Here is a 20,641-nt window from a genome sequence, read left to right as displayed (position 1 = left end):
TAATCCAGAAATTAATAAAATTCTCAAGACATGTCAATAGCTTTTTGTTATGCTATATATATATAATGTGAGCGAGAAGGATTGCCTCTCACTGTGTATGCTATGTATCCCTAGCTAACCCAGAACTCACAGAAATCTGTCTGACTCTTCCTTTACCTCCCTAGTGCTGGGATTAAAGGTGCACCACAGTGCCCAGCATTCCTTATTATATTTTCAATGCAAAATGCTAATCTCATTATACATACTTACATTCATCCTCATCAGTTATAAACTATAAAGCTTTATTTATTTTTAATCCATAAATATAAGTGAGGTTTTATTAAATCAAATAGGAGTGTCATTAAAGGGCCCAAAACATAACAGAACGTGGAAATTCAAGAAACTACAGTGAGAGTAGAAAAAAGTGTGTGTGTGTGTGTGTGTGTGTGTGTGTGTGTGTGTGTGTGTGTGTATGTGTACTAAATTTTAGACTTTCAAACTTAATTATATGTGTTGGTTGAGAGGATGAAGCTTACTTGTAGAGTTTGTGTTCGCATGCCTAGGGCTGGCTCCCAGCATCAGTCCCAGACAACAACTAAAAGAAAGAAAAAGGAAAAAGAGAAATGGGAGAAAAAGCTAATCTTTATGTGATGTAGAAGATATTACTCATAAGAAAGTTATGCATAATCACCAAAAATGCTTTGAAATGTCTCTATACAGAATTATGTGCTAATATTCTTCATATTCTTTGTTTAGTGAAATGGTACTTGAGTTGATTTACTCTATTGAGTGATTCAGAGAAGGATTTTCTAGGGAATCTTTCATTATAGTATTTTGGTTGATTCATATAATACTGCCAATTTTCAAGAACCTCTTACTTGTTAAAATACAACTCACGTTTTAAAATTTCCTTGAACCACAAGAAATGTTGTATGTTTCCAAATTGTGATCTTTTTATTCCATGTGGCTAATACTGTTCGCAATTCATCAGTCTGTTTGCTGCATTGGAAAGAAAGTCAAGCCATAGGAGTTGCTTTTTATAGAAATGAACAAGGAGATGAGTTCTATGTAGAATCTCTTAAAAGTGGCATTTTAATGGCACATTGAGAATGGTTGTAATAACTCTTTGGGTCATTTTTGACAGTATAAATGTTATAGCACATTTTATTTAAGAAAGGATTCACATCAGAGCACTGAAGACACGTTCTTCACTTACTGAATATGGAAAAATTACAAATTGTGTGTTAAATTGCTTGCATACTCTTGCTGTCTCAATAGGAAACCTTTCAATGTGTTGCTCTCAATTATCACTATGTCTTCATCAGACACATTCCCTTTAATAAAAGGTAGAAAATAAGGAGACATATGTTTCTGACTAAGTAGAAGTCTGTATTATGAGTATATTTGGAAAGCCATGCCAAAACACTTGATATGGGAGGAAAAGTCGTATTTATAAAACTACTAGTATGGATTATGATTTTAGTTTGACCTGTCACCTAGTTTCTTTTTCACCTTACCAGTAATAAATTTCAGTATTGGAAGTAAATGACAGTAAAGCCTTATTCTAGGAGCATCAAGGTCATCAGATAAAGCCTATCTGAAAAATGCCAGGGCATGTTTTATCTCTCAAACCAAAGACGCAGAATTAAATACGATGTTAAAGAACACAAATGCCAGACAGGTTAAATGAACAGAGTTCTTACCACTAGAACTCATGAGAAGGTAGTGTAACAAAAATGACCAGCAATCTTCATGGTTTTAAAATATATTGAAGCAAGCATCATGGCACCTACCCATATTTCCAACACTAGGGAGGTGGGAGCAAGATCCAGAGCTCAAGGTCATCTAGGCTGAATGAGACCCTGCCTCAGAAAACAAAGCTAAACTAACAAATACCCTATTTATAAACATTTATAAAATGTTTAAGTGGACACTATGGGAGATGCACACTGTCCATGATTTCTGTTCTCAACCCCTAGGCCAATTTTGCAGGAGTTACAGCACAAGTCCTTCCACTTTCAAAACTTTACAGGCATATGCTCCTTTTTCTGTTTTCATAAGATGCACCCCTTCCCATTTCTTAGAATAAGATCACTATCTACCCAGCATTCACTCTAACAGAGAACCATTTTAATTATTGACTTATGCTTCAGAATATACTCACAATTAAAACCATTTTACCACCGCCATGGGATCATTCAGTCACCATCCTGCGTGGCCTCCTAACTAGATTCCTGCTTTGGGCCCTGACTGCCTTTAGGCCCTTTTCCTACAGCCTGTTTAACTCTGATCTCAACTTTGATTCCTCTCATACTGTTTGTTCTGTTTAGCCATGCTGGCCTTCTTGTTTGAACACACTAAACTCATGGCCTGTGCTGCCTGTTCTCTTTGCCAGGAATGTTACCTTCTGTGTCTTTTCACATCCTCGGTAAGTAAGTAAGTAACATCCTCAGTGCAGTACCTTCAAATATCACCTTCTTTTTCTTATTATTAAGAAATTTTCTATTCATTTTACATAACAAACAAAGATCCCCCTCTCCTCCATCCTCCCACCCCTCAGCTCACCTTCTTTTTTATTAACTAAATTTTTCATTTATTTTACATCCCGACTGCAGTTTCCCCTCCTTCCTCTCCTCCTATTCCCTTCTCCCACCCCCATTATGTCCCCCCACACCACCCCTAATCCACTCCTCCTCTATTTCTGTTCAAAAAGGGGGAAGGTCTCTCATGGGTGTCAACAAAGCATGTCATATCAAGTTAAGATAGAACTAAGCTCCTCCCCTTGTATTAAGGCTGGGCAAGGCAACCCAGTATGAAGAACAGGTTCCTGGAAACAGCCAAAATGTTAGGGACAGGAACCGCTTCCACCACTAGGAGTCTTATAGGTAGATCAAACTACACAATTGTCGCACGGATGTAGAGGGCCTAGGTTAGTCCCATTCAGGCTTCTGAGCTGTCAGTTCAGAGTCAGTGAGCTTCTGTGAACCCAGGTTAGTTGTTTGTGTGGATTCCCTTGTGATGATCTTGACTCGCCCTGGCTCTTACAGGCCCTTCTCCCTGTCTTCAACAGGATTCCCAGAACTTGGCCCAGTGTTTGGCTGTGGATTGCTGTATCTGTTTCCAGCAGTCACTGGATGAAGGCTCTCTAGTGATTATTAGGGTAGTTATCAATCTGATTACAGGAGATGACCAATTCAGGCACCCTCTCAACTATTGCTGAGAGTCTTAGCTGAGGTCATCCTTGTAGATTCATGGGAGTTTCCCTTGCACCAAGTTTCTATCTGACCCCAAATGCCACACCCCCCACCATCATTCCACAAGGACACTTGCTCAGCTATATTCATTCATAGCAGTGTTATTTGTAATAGCCAGAACCTGGAAACAACCTAGATGCCCCTCAACCAAAGAATTGGTAAAGAAATTGTGGTACATTTACACAATGGAGTGTTACTCAGTAACACTGACATCAGGAAATTTCCAGGCAAGTGGATAGAACTAGAAAAAAAATCATCCTGAGTGAGGTAACCCAGACTCCGAAAGACAAACATAGTATGTGCTCATTCATAAGTGAGTACATTAGCTGTAAAGTAAAGGAGAACCTTGCTGTAATCCCACAGCCCCACATAGGCTAGGTAACAAGGAGGGCTCAAAGGGGGACAGGGAGGCATGGATCTCCCTGGAAAGGGGAAATAGAAGAGATCTCCTGGGTAGACTGGGGGCCAGCAGGGATGGGAGCACGAAGGACTAGGTTAGGGTGGGGGATAGTAATGAAAGAGATGTCTTGATGGGGGGGGGCATTTTGGGGTCAAATATCACCTTCTGAATGAGGATTCTCTTGAACAGCATTTCAGAGCAGCAATGCACCCTCATTCAGCATTCCCAATCATTCTTAAGTGCTTCATTTTCCCATAGCACTCACCCCCTTTCAGCATGCTGAGTGGTTTTCTTATTTGTACTATAATCTATTAAAGTGGACGGTTGGTTTATGTCAATCATTGTGACTATATTTTTGTATTGTTAGTTGGTTGGTTGGTGTGAGACAGGGTCTCAATATAGCCTGGGCTGGCCTGAAACTCACTTTGTTAAAACAGACCTGCCTCTTCCTTCCAGGTGCTGGGGTTAAAGACTTGTTCTCCAAGCCCAGCATGAGTTTATATTTTTTTAAAAGAAGAAAGAAATGAAATATATGTTTGTAGTTTTAGTACCACCTGATTCAGAATGATGAGGAACACAGTGAGACCAGTGGAGTCCTTGAGTTTGACCCACTGTCACACCTCTCTGGCTGTGAAGTGAGTTCCTTGGTCAGAAGCAGTACTGTGTGGCATACTATGATAGTGGATGAAGCATTCATTAAGCTCATGGATGGTAGTTTGGGCAGAAGCATTATGTGAAAAGGCAAATCCATACCCAGATTAGGTATTACTTCAGTAAGGACAAAGCATTATCCTTCCCACAAAGGAAGTGGTCAGTGTAGTCAGCCTGCCACCAGGTCTCTGGCTGGTCACCCTTGAAATGGTGCCATATTTGAGGCTCAGTGTTGGTCTCTGCTTTTGACAAATCTAGCAGTCACCTGCAACTGTTCCAAGTCAGCCTTGGCACAAGGAAGCCCATGTTGTTGCACCCACGCATAACTTCCATCTCTGTCACCGAGGCCACTTTGTTCATGGGCCCATGGGGCAATAACAAGGATGGCCTGGGCAAGAGGCTGACTGTCCACAATACAGGTCATACTGTCTAATTGATGATTGAACGCCTCCTTTGAAGTCACCTTTTCATGAGCATTTGCATGGGACACAATTAACATCCTTTGCCTATTTGGAAAGATCTATCCACATACTTGTTCCCCAAATGTCTTTCTCACCAGTTTTCCAAATCATGTTCTTTCCAAGTCACTAACCATCCAGGTAGTCCAGTGGCTACAGCCCATGAATCAATGAACAATCGCACATCTGGCCATTTCTCCTTCCAAGAAAAATGTATGACCATGTGTACTGCCTGAAGTTCTGCCGGCTGAAGATTTCCCTTCACAAGTATCTTTCAGAGTTGTCCCAGAAATGAGTTGTAATGCCACAGCTGTCCACTTTGGGGTGGTTGCCTGTCTAGCATGTCGAACTATCTGCCCTGACCTCTCTCAGTCAGCCTGTTATAGGGCACATCCCGTGAGGCTACAGGTGCGTGCTTGGGAGATGACATTGTAACAGCTCATGATGGTTCCATGGTAACTTGGTGGCCCATTGTCAAATGTTTAGTTTCTACTAAGACCCAATAGCAAGCCAAGATCTGTCTCTCAAGGGGAGAATAGTTGTCTGCGGATAATGGTAAAGCCTTGCTTCAAAGTCCCAAAATCTCTGTGATTCACCTAGAGGAGACTGCAAAGATTCCAAACAGCATCCCTGTCTGCCACTGACACCACAACTACCATCAGGTCTGTTGGATGATATGATTCATTGGTAGAGTGGCCTGCATAGCAGCATGGACTTGTTAAAGAGCCTTTTCCTGTACCAAGCCCCACTCAAAGCTAGCAGCTTCCTGCATAACTTGGTATATGGGCCAGAGTAACACACCTCAAGAACATGCTGTCCCTAGAATCTAAATAGGCCCACTAAATGTTGTGCGTTTTTTTAGGTGGTAGGAGGGACTAGGTACAATAACTTATCCTTCACCTTAGAAGGAATATCTCTGCATGTCCCACACCACTGCACTCCTAGAAATTTCACTGAAGTAGAAGGTCCTTGAATTTCAGTTATATTTATTTCCCATCCTCTGATGCACGTATGTGTTATCCACATGTCCAAAGTGGTTGCTGCTTCCTGCTTATGGTCTGAGCATAATGTCTTCAATATAGTTGACTAGTGTGATATTTTGTAGAAGAGACAGAAGATCATGATACCTTTGAATTACATTATGAAACAGGACTAGAGAGTTAGTATATCCTTGAAGTAAAACTGTAAAAGTATACTACTGGTCTTGCCAGCTGAAAGTAAATTGTTTCTAGTGGTTGTTATGGGCAAGTACCAAGGAAAAGGCCTTTGCTAGATCAATAACTACATGCCCTGTGTTAGGATCTATGTTAATCTGTACAAGTAAGGACAACACATCTGGTACAGGTGCTACAATTGCTACGTCATTAAGTTTGTGATAGTTAACTGTCATTCTTCATGGTCCATCTCTCCTCTCTTGGCCGAATAGGAGAGTTAAAGAGAGATGTGATGAGAGCCCCCACCCTTGCATCTTTCAAATCCTTGATGGTGGCTCCAATTTCTGTAATCCCTCCAGGACTGTGATACTGCTTTTGACATTGGAAGGAAGTTTATTCTCAAATTTTGTTCACTTGGCCTTCCCTCAAGCCATGCCAGCAGATTTACACAGCTGCTGCCACTGCCGATTCCTTCCCTGACAGCAGAATCTGTATTTGCAAGCTGTCGTCATCTGGTCTTTGTAGCCTTTGAAGTTGTGCCCTTCTTCTTGTCAATGCTACACGTGTGTGGTTCTGACCTTTTGTTCTCTGTGCTATTGTAGAGAAGCTTCTGATCTTAAGTTTCCTAAATTCAAACATATTTCCTGTAACTAGATACAAGAATCTACTTCATTAGGACTTCAGTTAGGCAGCTAGCTTGCTTATTTATTTGGTTGTTTATTTGTGTGTGTTTGTTTTGAGAAAAATTCTCACTCAATAGCCAAGACTATCCTGGAACTCAGCAAGTAGCCCAGGACTGTTTTGAACTCACAAGCAATCCTGCTTTTATCGTCTCAAGTGGTAAGTTAAGGAGTTAGTCTTCACACCTTATAAGACTGCAGTTTAAACCTGGGTAAGGAAGGAAACCCTCCAAGAAAGAGCTAGATCATATTTTTTCTATCTACAATTTGGGGTTCTCTTCTCAGGGTGATCTAAAGCTATTTAAGTATTCCGTGCAAGAATAATGGCTCATACTTGTTTTAGAAGTTTTACTCTGGCAGCAATATGGAATGTTACAGCTCATCTAAACTGTAAAGGGATGGATGACAAGACTAGAGTCTCGTTAGGAAATTGTTTTAAGATGCCAGGTTGTCATTGTTCTCAGGATGGCCTTCCCTAAGGAAGGAACCTATCAGAAATTAATAAAATGAACTGAACTTAATTACCTAGTGAAGGGAGAGGAGGAGTCTAAGTTGTCTCTCACATTTCTAATTTTGGTTACTAGATTAAGGTAATAAGAAACATAGTAAATGTGAAGTTTAACACATCATGAATATGGAAGCAATTTATGAATACCCAGGTGCATGGATTTACTCAAATGAGATATATGACTCAAAGAAATTTGGCAAATGTGTTAGTGTGGTTGAAATATTGTGCACCCCAATAAACTTATCTGGGAGTCAGAGAACAGAACAGCCTCTATATTAAACATAGAAGCCAGGCAGAGGTAGCACATGCCTTTAACCCTAGCCTTCTGGAGGCAGAGATCCATCCGGATCTCTGTGAGTTCAAGGCCACATTAGAAACAGCCAGGCATGGTGACACATACCTTTAATTCCAGCACTTGAGATCTCATGTCTTGCTTGGGAAAGACACATGCCTTTGATCCCAGGAAGTGACGGCAGGAAGCAGAAAGGTATATAAGGTGTGAGGACCAGGAACTAGAGGCTTTTTAGGATTTTTAAGCTTTTAGGCTTTTAGCAGCAGTTCAGCAGAGATTAATTCAGATGAGGACTCAGAGGCTTCCAGTTTGAGGAAACAGGATCAGCTGAGAAGCTGGCGAGGCGAGGTGAGGTAGCTGTGACTGGTTCTGTTTCTCTGATCTTTCAGCATTTACCCCAATACCTGGCTCCAGGTTTGTTTTTATTAATAAGACCTTTTAAGATTCATGTTACATGTTAGTTTCTTGTCACTGTAACAAAATACCTGAACAAAACTAAGGAGAAAAACATTCATTTTGGCCCACAACTTTAGAGATTTCAATCCATGGTTGGGATTTACTTGTAAGCGCATAGCATGGCAGAAGGTATAGCAGAGGAAATCTCATCTCACATAGTCAGGAAGAAAAAAGAGATGAAAAGAGACTAGAGAGAAGGAATCTTAGAGACCTTTCAAAGACATGCTCCAGCAACCCATCACCTCCTCCAGGCCCCACCTCTTAATAACTCATTCAACTCTAACTCCTCAGTGCGTTAATCTTTGGGTAAAGTGAACCAGCTTCATGATCTAATCACTTTTCAAGAATGCCACCACTTGGAAAACAAGCCTTCCATATATGGACTTTAGGGGCCATTGTACATCCAAGCCATTGTATATAGCTTGCAGTTTATAATTGAACTCAGTGGAATAAGATCAGAAAACATTTAAATTCAAAAGTAAAAGAAGAGGAATTCTGTGCAGGGGTCTCATCAAAACTGATAAAGGAGAGAATTTTGAGAATAGTGAACAATGCCAAATGCTAGGTGACCAGTGCCATGAATTTTTAGAGATGGGCTATAGGACTTTAATTGCATCTATCAGTTTTTTAGTACTGTTTATGAAAAGTAAATAGACAGTGCAGAATAGTCGCAACCAGCCTCTGTCCATATTCTTGAGTATGATGGAGAGCGGAAAGGAAAGACTCACAGTCACAGGGAGACTCAAAATGGTTTTTCAATATTTTTGTTTTTCCCACTGCTTCTTTGCATTCTTATTGCATTTTTATGTTAATTTTATGTTTAGCTTAAAATTTTCATAATTATCAGTTTTTTAGTGGCATGAGTTTATTTTTTTAAATCAGGATTGCCCCAAATCAAATTAAATATAAATACTACTGAATTGTGTGATTTCTAACAATGAACAGATCAAAACATTTATGATAGAAATACATGATTGACTAAAAGGAAGAAGTTGACAGACTTTTGGATAAATCTGAGTTATCTTAACAAATGATTTTGAAATGGGGCCATCTGTTAAAGCTTGCCAATGCTCTGAGTCTGAGCAAGAGGTTATTTATGTTTTCGCACAAATAAGGCTTTAACCAACCAAAATACTTTGGAAAAACACAGATGCTTTGTTGAAATTCATTTTCCCTTAAATAATTGCAGCCATCCAAATGTTAACATCCCTCCTTACAAAGAAAAGTAGTGTGCTACTAATCCTTATGAGTGTGAATGTGAGATTATTGTGTTATTACTGTACTAGTGTGGTGCTCTCTCTCTGGCTCCACTACCATCCTCACCCCAGGAGATGCATACCTAATTACCAGGACCAATTTTCTTATTTAACTTATTTAACCAAAATATATTTGACCTTTGAAAATCATGACACTGGTACTTGAATCTGAACGATAAACTCAAGTCTTTCTTACTTTATGAAGTATGAAAGTTTCGTTCATTTTAGTTAGAGCATTGCTCATTTTTCAACTTACTGCTATGGTCTTTTGGGCCACCACTAAATCTTACCAGATATACTAAAGTAGAGAAAGTTTTCATAACAGAATACAGTTGTTGGATTTTGTTAATTGAAGACTTCATGTAGCAAACAAAACAGGAAGGTAACTGTGTATATTTTAAAACTACACAGTGCAGTCCTACTTCTAGTGTGTACTCAATAAATGTCTGTTAAACACACAGAGTTAGTTGACTTTTGCTGGGAATCAGTTTCCAATATTACTCTTAGATAGTAACTCACTTGTAAAGAGTAAACCAGTATGCACCCAGAACTTGTAAAGAGTAAACCAGTATGCACCCAGAACTTGTGAAGAGTAAACCAGTATGCACCCAGAACTTGTGAAGAGTAAACCAGTATGCACCCAGAACTTGTAAAGAGTAAACCAGTATGCACCCAGAACTTGCAAGAAGCTGCAGTGTCATCATCCATGTTATATTAATTTGAGCTTGCATAGAAAGAGAACAAATTCATGTGGTTATTAGAAATAAAAATTAAAGGGACTTTCTAATTTTGATTGCAGATTTTACTGTTATTGAGAGAGTAGCATACTATGTACAGACTTTGGTTTTCTGCCACTCATGGCATCTTGGTAGCAATGCTCTATCCAACCCCTGTGGCATGTAAGCACCTTTGCTCAATGGTCATCATAGTGCTTTGGACGTACTTTCCTGTTTGCACTCTTTATTCAGTACACTAATGAATGTATTAGTAACTGTTAATTGGTATTCTCTTGCCATATCAAAGTGCCTTTAGATTCAGATAGTTTATACCTATTTGAAAAGAGTGACTTAGCCCAGTGATGAAATGTCCTTGTTCCCACATGCTCTTTGAGTTGAAGTATTTGTCAGAATGGCGGGTGGGGGAAATCTAGAGATTTGTATGTGAAAGCTCACCTGCTTTTTGCTTGTAACAGAAAATGAGTAAAGCCACTCATTTTCTACCCCAGGTTCTATGTCCTGTGAAACAGCATGACACACTGACTTACACTGAGACCATGCAGTCCCACTGACTCAGTATAAAAATAAGTACTACCATTTATTGGTTATGTGAGTCCAGCAAATAACTTCTCTCTGCCTCAGTTCCCTCACTGCTTAGATGGAAGTAAAGAGAACTGTTGTAAAGATTAAATAAGGTATTTTGCATGACAGACTTGGCACAAGGCCTGATTTGTTGTAGTGGTTGTAGTGTTTCACACACACCAGGGACATCTGGAGGAGTAATCATCAGCAGGCAGGAGTCTCTACAGTCTAGGTAACAGGCAGATAGTGATAGTTCCTATGAAATGGGACCAAAATAATGCTTCTCTCATAGAAGGAAAAGCTCATTCTACACACATGCATATGTGTTATCTCACTTAAACCTCAGAACAATCCTTGCAATTTGCTAGTTTTCTTTTTTTCATCAGAGAGACCTGAGACTCAGAAAAGGTCCTTAACAAATGCCTGTTAGATGCCAAAGCCAGAAGTCAATCAAAGGTGTAAGAATAATTCCTCCCACTCTCTGATAGCTGAATTGCCAGTATTTGGGACTTACTAGTTTCTCTCTTATTCATGATGTTGTGGCAAGTTAAAAGACCCCGAAAAGGTAGAGGGGAGCATTCCAGTACATCTCCTTCACCTCCCTGCAATTGAAAATGCACACAATAGACAGTCAAACAGTGTTTGTTCAGCAACCAGTAGGATCCTTCTTTTTAAATACATACATATTTACAGCTGCTGTGGTACCAAGATTTGCTTGTACTGAAACGGAGGCTTCTGCTCTGTGGAAAAGTGAATAGGGCTAAGGAGATGGCTCCCTAGCTAAAGTGCTTGCCATGTAAGCTTAAGGACCTGAATTCTGATCCCTGTCACCCACTGTCTTAGTTGTTTGTCGTTTGTGTGATAAAACACAAAAAGCAACTTCAGGAAGGGTTTATTTGGGCACATGGTTCCAGAATGTAGTATATCAAAGCAGGAGCGTAATGTAGCTGGTCACGTTGCATCCACAGTCAGGAAGCAGAAGAAAGTTTGTGCTCAGCTCCCTCTGCCCTCTATGCAGTCCAGGATCCCCAACCCAGGAATAATTGCCACCTCCGGGAGAAGGGGGTGGGGGCTAGTCTTCCCACATCAATTAAACTAATCAAGATAACCCCCTATAGGCATGCCCAGAGGCCCATCTCCCAGGGGATTCTAGATCTCTTCAAACTGATATATTTAACCGCTCCAACTACCTCCAGCCTCACAAGCATGAGAGCTTGAGTTCAGATCCCTAACACCCACATGAAAAGCTGGATACAGTGCATGCCTAAAATCCCAATGCTGGGAAGACAGAAACAAAACGATTCCTGAGAATTGCAGATCAGTGAATTTTGCCAATCAACAAGTTTCAGGTTCGATGAGAGACACTGTCTCAAAAACTAAGATGGATAAGTGACCCAGAAAGACTACTGATATCAACCTCTGACCTCCACATTGTACTCACACACACAGATAAGCACACAGGGAGGGGAGGTAGATGGATAAAAATACTATTTCATGTATGAGCTATAGTTATCCTAATTGTACCTGTATCATCTTTTGAAGTTCCATTATTATTTGTGAGGGAACACATGTGCCCTGGCTGAAGAGTGTGGAGGTCAGAGGACAACTGGTAGGAATCACTCTCTCCTTTCCCGGTGTGGGTCCCGGCGTTGAACTCAGATCCTCAGGTTGGCCATATGCACTTCCACCCACTGGGCTAGCTCACCAAGCCACCTGAATTATCGATTACAGTGTCTGCACTAATTTATACAAAGACATCCTTTCATTACTTGGAAGAAATTGTTGGCCCTGAATTTCCTACCTTTGTCCAGAAACAATAAATTTCATTTCTGGTAATAACTTTGTTTAAAAATAGGACAGTCATGAATAATTATTTACCACCCAAGACAATATCAAAACATGCAAAGCACTGACACCATATGGGACTCTTCACAAAGAATCAAATTGCCAGGTACTCTGTAGTGCATCATTTTTTCAAACTGATGCACACATAGGTATTCAGGAATGCTGCTGTCGTTTGGCTTGAACAAATAACTCACTGAAACATTCCCAATATTTGTCTTCTTAATGTCAGTCATACTAGAAACTACCCCCATGTCATCCATCCTTGTGCTGTAGCTGGGCCTCCTCAGGCTCTCTGTTCAGGCAGGAACTTACCAGGGTGCTGACATCATCATTGCTTTACCCCTGGCATAGAGGAGAAGGCTCTTCAGCTACCTAGTTGTGTGACATAGTTGTGTGAACTAGAAATGCTACCTCGCTTTTCTGTGCCTCTCCTTTTATTCCTAATGGTGCGGTCAGCCACTGTACCAGTTGATTCTTGTGTCCATTTTTACTTATCTTCATATTAATGTAAAGAAGAGTCCAGACAATCTGAGACCCTTTATCAATATCATGTGGCTGCTCAATAGCAAAGCCAAAATTTAGATAGGCTTTTGTCATCTTTGACCTTATGTGCCTACCCCTGAAGGATACTTCCTCTACTCACACTGTCTAGAGCAGTGGTTCTCAACTGGTGGGTCGAGACCCCTTTGGACAGTGAACGACCCTTTCACAGAGGTCACCTAAGACTATTGGAAAACACAGGTATTTACATTACAATACATAGCAGTAACAAATTAGAGTTAGGAAGTGACAACAATAATTTTATGGCTGGGGAAAATAATTTTATGCCTGGGGTTCACCACAGTATGAGGAACTGTATTAAAGGGTCTCAGCATTAGCGAGTTTAGAACCACTAGCCTAGGGAATTGATTTCTGAGGTTTTCCCATTCTGCTCCATGCTCAGCACTCTACCATCAGCTAACTGCTCTTGCAGGTGAGAATGTTTGTCAGGTGTGAAGACTAGGTGTCAGCCTCTCTTCTCCCTCAGCATACCTTTTCTTAAGATGTGCTGGGCAGGCTCTGTCTAAGCCCATTTCCTGTGGGGTCATTTAATACTCTACACAGCTCTTAGATGAGATGTTATGGACTTTTTCCTGATGAAGGAATTAAACTAAGGGGTAAAGGTAAGAATCTTGTAAAGATGAGCCACATACTCATATCTAGGCTTGCAAACCATTTTGTATGGAGACTTGTTTGAAAATTTCAGACCTTGGGGCCAGAAAGATGGCTCGATGGGTAATGGCACTTGTTTGGCAAACTGATAACCTAAATTCAGTCTCTGGAACTCAGGTAAAGGTGGAAGGAGACTCCATAAAGCTTTCCTCTTACCTCCACGTAGGCACTGTGGTACGTGTGCACATGCATGTGTGTATACACACACACACACACACGTCACTCTTCTTTTCAAGTGTCATTTTTCCCTCAGGCTGCTGGGCAAATAGCCTCGTGACGTCTAGTACTTTTCATCACAGCCCTGGCCCCTCAGATCAGCATAGTCCCAGCAGCAGCATGGCCCCTGGACATCAACATGCTCCCAGGTGACTGGCTAGACCTTAGGTATCCACAGAGCCCTCAGTGGCAACTGGAGCCATGGCCACCACCCAAGACCCCAACCTCTGCAGGGCCACAGACCCAGACATGGTCCTAGGCAGCAGCCCTGGCCAGGACAACACCATGGCCCTGGGTTGTAGCTCTTTTCTTACATACCTTTTCTTTCTTTTCATTCCAAGACAGGGTCTCGCTATGTATCCCTGGCTGGTCTGGAATTTGCTATGTAAACCATGCTATCCTGGAACTCACAGGGCTCCTCCGGCCTCTGCCTCCTAAGTGCTTGGTTTTCAGTGAGTTACATTGGATTGACTTTGTTCCCTGCCAACATGAAACGACTGTTCTGTGCCTCCAAAAATTTACTGTGCTGACACTTGAGTCTTAGCAATGAAAAGTGGCTGTGTCCAGCCTCACAAGTTTGTTCAGATAATTGACATGGTATTCTCTAGTGTCTTCATTTTCAGTGGTCCCTTTCTCAGAATCCTTTCCTGTTGTTCTATGCTTTATGAATTCAAGATGTGAGTAAAGATAAATTTCTTAATATGTACATTATGTTTTTGGAGTCTGGTAATTCTTTAAGGCAATAAAGGGGAAAACAATGAAGCCATGCTACACGGATATGTATTTTTTTTAATCTGGGATAGTAGTATGGAAATTAATGCTTATTTTATGCAAACTAGACAGTATCTGTTAACGGACACATTACTGTCAAGAAAATATTACTTGTCTTAATTATCAGTAATGAAGCAGGGATAAGCTGCTCACTTAGATATCATGTATCTAACGACCTTGTCAGTGAGAGGCTGTGGTAAAAGGCACCAGTCCCATAGATTACACTGCATTCAGCTTCTGGCCTTTGTATAGACTGAGGTTTTGTGGATGAGTTTGAAAGTCAGCTATATATTGTGCTTGGTGTTTAAAATTGATTTAATATATTGCTTTTAGTACATCATTTTCTCATTTATAAAGACTCAATTTTATCTTTGAGCTTTAAAAAATAGGTTGTAGTAAATTTAGGCTTGCCTTGCTAACTGCCAGTGGTTTGTTTGTTTTTTTTAACCTTACCAGATAAAACAGTACATACATTACCATTTGTTTAACCAAAGGACATACTCGATGGCTAAAGTGTCTTTATTTCTGAATTTGCAGTGTCTGTGGTGACAGAGGAAGAACTCGAGGCTTCATAGCATCATTTCCTGTCTGAGTTTCCTCAGATAAAGCTCATTTCTAGATAGGATTTCTCATGCCCCTTAACCAGCCCCTTAATGATAACGTCTATCTGGTGGTGCTGAGACATTATCCGAAAGATATGCAGCACATGGTGCTTTGTGCCTGTAATCCCAGCTCTTGATAGAGACCAGAGGGGGGTCAGCAGTTAAGTCAACCTCATCTACAGAGCCAGTTTGAGGCCAGCCTGATCTACATGAGCCAATATTGGAGGGAGGGAAGAAGGGAGAGAGGGAGGTCAAAAAAAAGGAGGGAAGAAAACATGGCTTTAGCTTTATACTGACCAGTAGAAGTAGCATATGCTTTAAGTAATTAAGTAAGGATTCAGTGGAGGGGCATGGCAGGGCAATGAAACACAACGTGGATCTTGATTTTCTTAGTGGAACCTTTTCTTAGTGGAAAAATCTTACTCAGAGACCAGTGAAGAAATCTCACAAAATAGGAGCTATACTATCTGAATTAAAACTTTTCTGAAGTTACTTAAAGAATTCAGAACTCAGAGGAACAGCATAGAAACTATCCTAATGCCTTTCTTTAAAAGTTAAACTATTAAATCATTTCTCCCCTTCCCTGTTCTCCCTGCAGTCCTTCCATGACTCTCCCTCCTCCCTGCTCTCTCTCATATTCATGGCCTCTCTCTCTCTCTCTCTCTCTCTCTCTCTCTCTGTGTGTGTGTGTGTGTGTGTGTGTGTGTGTGTGTGTGTGTGTGTGTGTGTGTGTCTGCCTGCTGAATTCATTTAGTGTTGCTTGTGTTTATGATTTCAGGGCTGACCATTTGGTATTAGATAACCAATTAAGAATCCCATCCCTGGGAAAACAAATTCTCCCATTCTCCACACCCCTTAGTTGCCTATAGTTCTTTGTCTAGCCCTGCCTCTTTCCACATGTCTGTTCACGTTGTCCTTGTTCAGGTCTTGTTTGGGCAGCCATATTGAGGTATCATGGGTAAAACTCCCTCGTCAGTTCTAGGAGACACAATCTCATAGCAAACTTCCTATACAACTCTTACGATCTTTCCATACCCTTTTCCACCATGTTCCCTGTGTGTTCCCATGTTCCTGAGTCTTGGGTTCTGGAGTTGTATGGTAGATGGATGAGGGGCTGAGCACCCCATGATCACTTGATCAATTGTGGTTTTCTGTAATGATCTTCATCAGTTGCAAAGAGAAGCTTACTTGATGAAGGATGAGAGCTGCACTTCTCTGTGGATATAATGATAAATATTTAGAATACCATTAGGAATTATTCTAAGTTAGTAAAGTAGTGGTAGTAGGTTCCTCTAAGATCCATAATGTCACTAGACCCAGGTAATTGGCTAGGTTTCCAGTACCAGGCATGATTTCTTTCCTGTTGATTGGGCCTTAAGTCCAATAAGATAGCTGTTGGTTACAAGAAAGATATGAGTGCCACTATTACACCCTTAGAGACATGCTACCATCCTGGTTATCTTCGTTGTTCACAAGCATCATAGCTGGGTAGGACTACTGATTGGCTCCTTCTCTTAGAAGCTTGCTCAGCACCTTCTGGAACTATGAAAGCTAGTCTTCAGAGAGGAGGCTTTCGGGTCAGACCAGCTCAGGTCCTCTATATCCTATGTCCAAAGTGCAAGATGTCTTCAGCAAAAAGTGTTACCTTCGGTCTCTGGGAGAGAACCAAAGGCAACAATAACCTGTATTGTTTGAGGAGTCTCTTAGACTCCTGTAACCAACAACTCAAAAGGAGGTTTCTCATGCCTTGTATTGGGATTTTTGTTTGACTATGATGACACTTGAGGGTAGCATTGTCAGCACAGCTAACTGAACTTCATTTAAACTATATGTTTATGTATACAAATACACATATATTTACTACATGTAATTGCAAGTAAGTCTAAAATAATACGATTATTTATGGCTTTTTCAAACATCTTTATTGCTTATTTTCCCTCCTCCCTCCCTTTCCTATGTTGACCTTCCCCCTGCTTCACAATTAATGCCCCCTATGTCTCTCCCCTTCATATCAGTTGTATCCCTCTAACACAGTGTTCGTTACGTGCTACTTTTTTTCTTAAAACAGGGTCTCTATATATCCCTGGTTATCCTAGAACTCACTATGTAGACCAGGTCAGCCTCCAACTCACAGACATCCACCTGCCTCTGCCTCCTGAGTGCTGGGATTAAAGGTACACCACCATGCCTGACTCCCCATGGAACCTTTTTAACTTTCCTACTTTTTATGGTTATTCCAGGTTATATACCCACATCCAAAGATTTGAATCAAGGAGCCACAGATGAGAAAGAACATCCAGTGTTTTGTCTTTCTGTATCAGGGTTACCACAGTCAGCATCTTCTAGTTTCATCCATTTACTGGTACAGTTCATGATTTCATCTTTCTTTACAGCTGAATAGTATTCCATAATGTATATACATATTTTCACTATCCATCAGTTGAAGGACATTTCAGTTGTATCCATTTCATACCTGTTGTGTATGGAGCAGATATGAACATGGCTAGCAAGTGTCTGTGGAGTAGGCTCTCAAGCACTTTGGGCACATGCCAGTGAGTGGTAGAGCTAGCTCAGAAATGAGATTTATTTTCACACTGATGTGAATTGTAACAGTCGCAATCTCACCAACAGCAAATGAGGATTCCCCTTTCCCACACCTTCTCCAGCATTTGTTGTCAGTTGTCTTATTGATCTCAGCCATTCTGGCTTGAGTAAAATGAAATCTCAAAGTTTTGATTTGTATTTCCCTAATTGCCAAGGATGTCGAACATTTTTTGAGATATTTCTTAGCCACTTTTATTTCTCTTTTAGAACTCTGTTCAGATATATAACCCACCTTTTGAGTATGTCATTTATTTTTTTGACCTTTTTTTGTTGTTTTGGTCTTTATATATTCTGGATGTGAATCTTTGATCAGATATATAGCTGACAAAGATTCTTTCCCACTCTGGGTTCCCTCTACACTCAATTAATTGTTTCCATTTCTATGCAGAAGCTCTTTAGTTTTATTGTTGACCTTAATCCCTAGGCAAATGGAGTCCTATTCAAAAAGTCCTTTCCTACACCTGTATCTTGTAGGGTACTTATTACCTATGTGTTCTTCTAGCATTTTTATTGCCTAGTTCTTTTTTTTTTAATTCAACACCACACATTAAAGTTGGAGAGAAAAATACAGACTATTTCTCTGTAAAGCTCTTTACATCAATGGTGGGAAACAGAAAAATCCAAAGATAAAGTATAATCACATAAGTTAGTCTGGCTAATAAGTGCTATAATTGAGTCGGGGGGGGGGGGAAGTATTGCTAAGTAGTGGGTGCTTTCCTCCACTTCTTGTTACGTGGCTACTGAAATAATTTTTGAAATCTCTATTGAAAGAACTATTTCTGAATGTCTTGATCTTTTTCTTCCTCTGTGTGTGTGAGAGAGAGAGAGACAGAGAGAGAGACAGAGAATGAAGGCTCAATGCTGCTGTGGAGAGTCTTCATCAATTGTTTTTCTACCTTATCCTTTTGAGTCAGGGGGTCTCAGTCAAACCCAGAGCTCTCTTATATAGCTAGCCTTGCTAGGCTGCTAACTCTGTGGAATCATGTTCTCTTCCTTCCAAGGCTAAAATTACATGTGAGCTGTTGTGTCCACCTAACATTTATGTAGATCTGGGACTCTGAACTCTGATTTCTCTTAATTCACAGAAAGAGCTTTAACCAACTGAGCCATCACCCAAGCCCCCAATGACTTAATCTTTATATAGAAAAAAGTAGGCCTTTAATGTCCACATTTCAAGGGCACAGTAAAGTCCTAAGTAGCCCACTGACCTTTTATACCTTGCCCCATTGTTTATTTTAGAAGAGTAGGGAATGATGGTTACCAGTTCTCCACTCTGGTTTTGCTCAAGAATTAGGAGCAAGGACAGGAGAAGGTGAGCAAAACAGAAGCTTTCCTGTGGGGCATTTAAATTCCTTCAGTTCCTCAAGGACATCACACACAGTGATTGCCTCTCTTGGCACCTGCCACCTCTGCCAGCTCCTCCACTGTCTTCTTAACTAGGCTAGCTTCCAGGTCTACATGAGGCTGTGGCTTCCTGTCAGCCTCCTTCAGGACTTGTCTGTTCTAGCCACACTGAACTCAGTGCCTCTTTTGTACTCTCACAGTGTCCCGTAGCTCCTGTCATAACAACACTGCATTTCAGTTAACTTCCTCACCAGCTTCCACATGCTCAGTTTCATACAGAGAGACCACAAGTGCCATGGTTGCCCCTGATTCCCCAAAGTGTAGCAGAGTTTCTGACCCAGGACCAGGTCAGGTGTTTATCAGGGAAGGGGGCGGTGACATACACATCACACTCTTCACACTCAGGGGTGTACCTGCTGGGTGGGTGGCTCATAAGTAGTTTCCTGTTGAGGAGCAGTGACCAACTCTGACTTGAGAAGAATGATCTTTAGGTCTGTCTATGTTTCCTTCCCAGGAGAATGGCAGCTTCTGCACCTGACTTTTGTCCTCCTTGTACTGAAATAAAGTTTCATCTGAATTGAACATATCTGTAACTGTCAAGTGGTGATTTTCTGTCTTCACCATTCCTTCTGTGTTTTGTTGATATTCTGCTGTAGAGAAGAAATCTCTACCCATCTGTATATTCTCCATGTCAGCACGGATTGTTTAATGGTTTAGTTTCCATTATTTATTTTGATGTTCACATTACCAAAATTTAGTGAGCATTTCTTCAGTTTGGCTCTTGTGCCTTTTCTCATGTCTCTGTCATTCTTTTGGTGGCTTCTGTTACAATTTTATTTTCATCTTACCCTTCATGTGTCCTAGCCCTAGAATTAACTATCTTACCAAGAGACGTTCCGCATACACTTGTGTGTGTGTGTGTGTGTGTGTGTGTGTGTGTGTGTGTGTGTGTGTGTGTGTGTGTCAGAGAGGGGATAGAAAACAATGGTATCTAGGTAGAAGAAATGTTTTCTAGATCACTGTTACTCTGAGCTCTCCAAAACACAAGGCTAAGGAGAGAGAGAGTGGGGCGGGGAATGAGAATTTCTTTATGATACATTATCCATAAAGACATATTGATAACTATATCTATGTGTATCTATGGCAATATGTGCTGTGTGTACATGAGTATGTGTGGTATATAGCCAGGAATATTTACATTTATTAGCTCTAATATTGCTTCTTACATACTTCATGTTGTGTTTTATAATACTGCACATTTTATAGCAATGTATCTGACTTCAATGAAGAAGTTTTTTTGTTTTTTGTTTTTTTATAGAATATTTTATTTTTTATAATTAACTTAATTTCACATATCAGCCACAGATTCCCCTATCCTCCCTCCTCCCACCCCCCAGCCCTCCCCCCCAACCCACCCCCCATTCCCACCTCCTCCAAGGCAAGGTCTCCCCTGGGGATTCAGCTCAGCCTGGTAGATTCAGTTGAGGCAGGCCCAGTCCCCTCCTCCCTTCACCTAGGCTAAGCAAAGTGTCCCAGCATAGGCCCTAGGTTCCAAAAAGCCAGCTCATGCACTAAGGACAGGTCCTGATCCTACTGCCTGGGGGCCTCCTAAATAGTTCAAGTAAATTGACTGTCTCACTTATCCAGAGGGCCTGATCCAG

The 20,641-nt window shown here is 40.9% G+C and overlaps 1 protein-coding gene across 3 annotated transcripts in view; it reads left to right on the top strand.

Annotated features, from left to right (window-relative positions):
- Elp4 (elongator acetyltransferase complex subunit 4) overlaps positions 1-20,641 on the top strand; it is a 218,993-nt gene that overhangs the window by 125,585 nt on the left and 72,767 nt on the right. Inside the window, exon 10 of one of the 3 annotated variants that reach the window (XM_052726548.1) lies at positions 2,375-2,407. The exons of the other annotated variants lie outside the window; for them this stretch is intronic. Within the exon in view, the coding sequence (XP_052582508.1) occupies positions 2,375-2,407 (33 nt within the window). The remainder of the gene's footprint in view (positions 1-2,374; positions 2,408-20,641) is intronic. 3 annotated transcript variants of the gene reach the window in all.

The sequence above is a fragment of the Peromyscus californicus genome, unplaced genomic scaffold (genome assembly GCF_007827085.1).
Source record: "Peromyscus californicus insignis strain IS unplaced genomic scaffold, ASM782708v3 Scaffold_7__1_contigs__length_154581171, whole genome shotgun sequence".
Taxonomy (NCBI): domain Eukaryota; kingdom Metazoa; phylum Chordata; class Mammalia; order Rodentia; family Cricetidae; genus Peromyscus; species Peromyscus californicus.
Note: the sequence above shows the minus strand (reverse complement) of the source record. Positions and strands in the feature narration are given on the sequence as shown.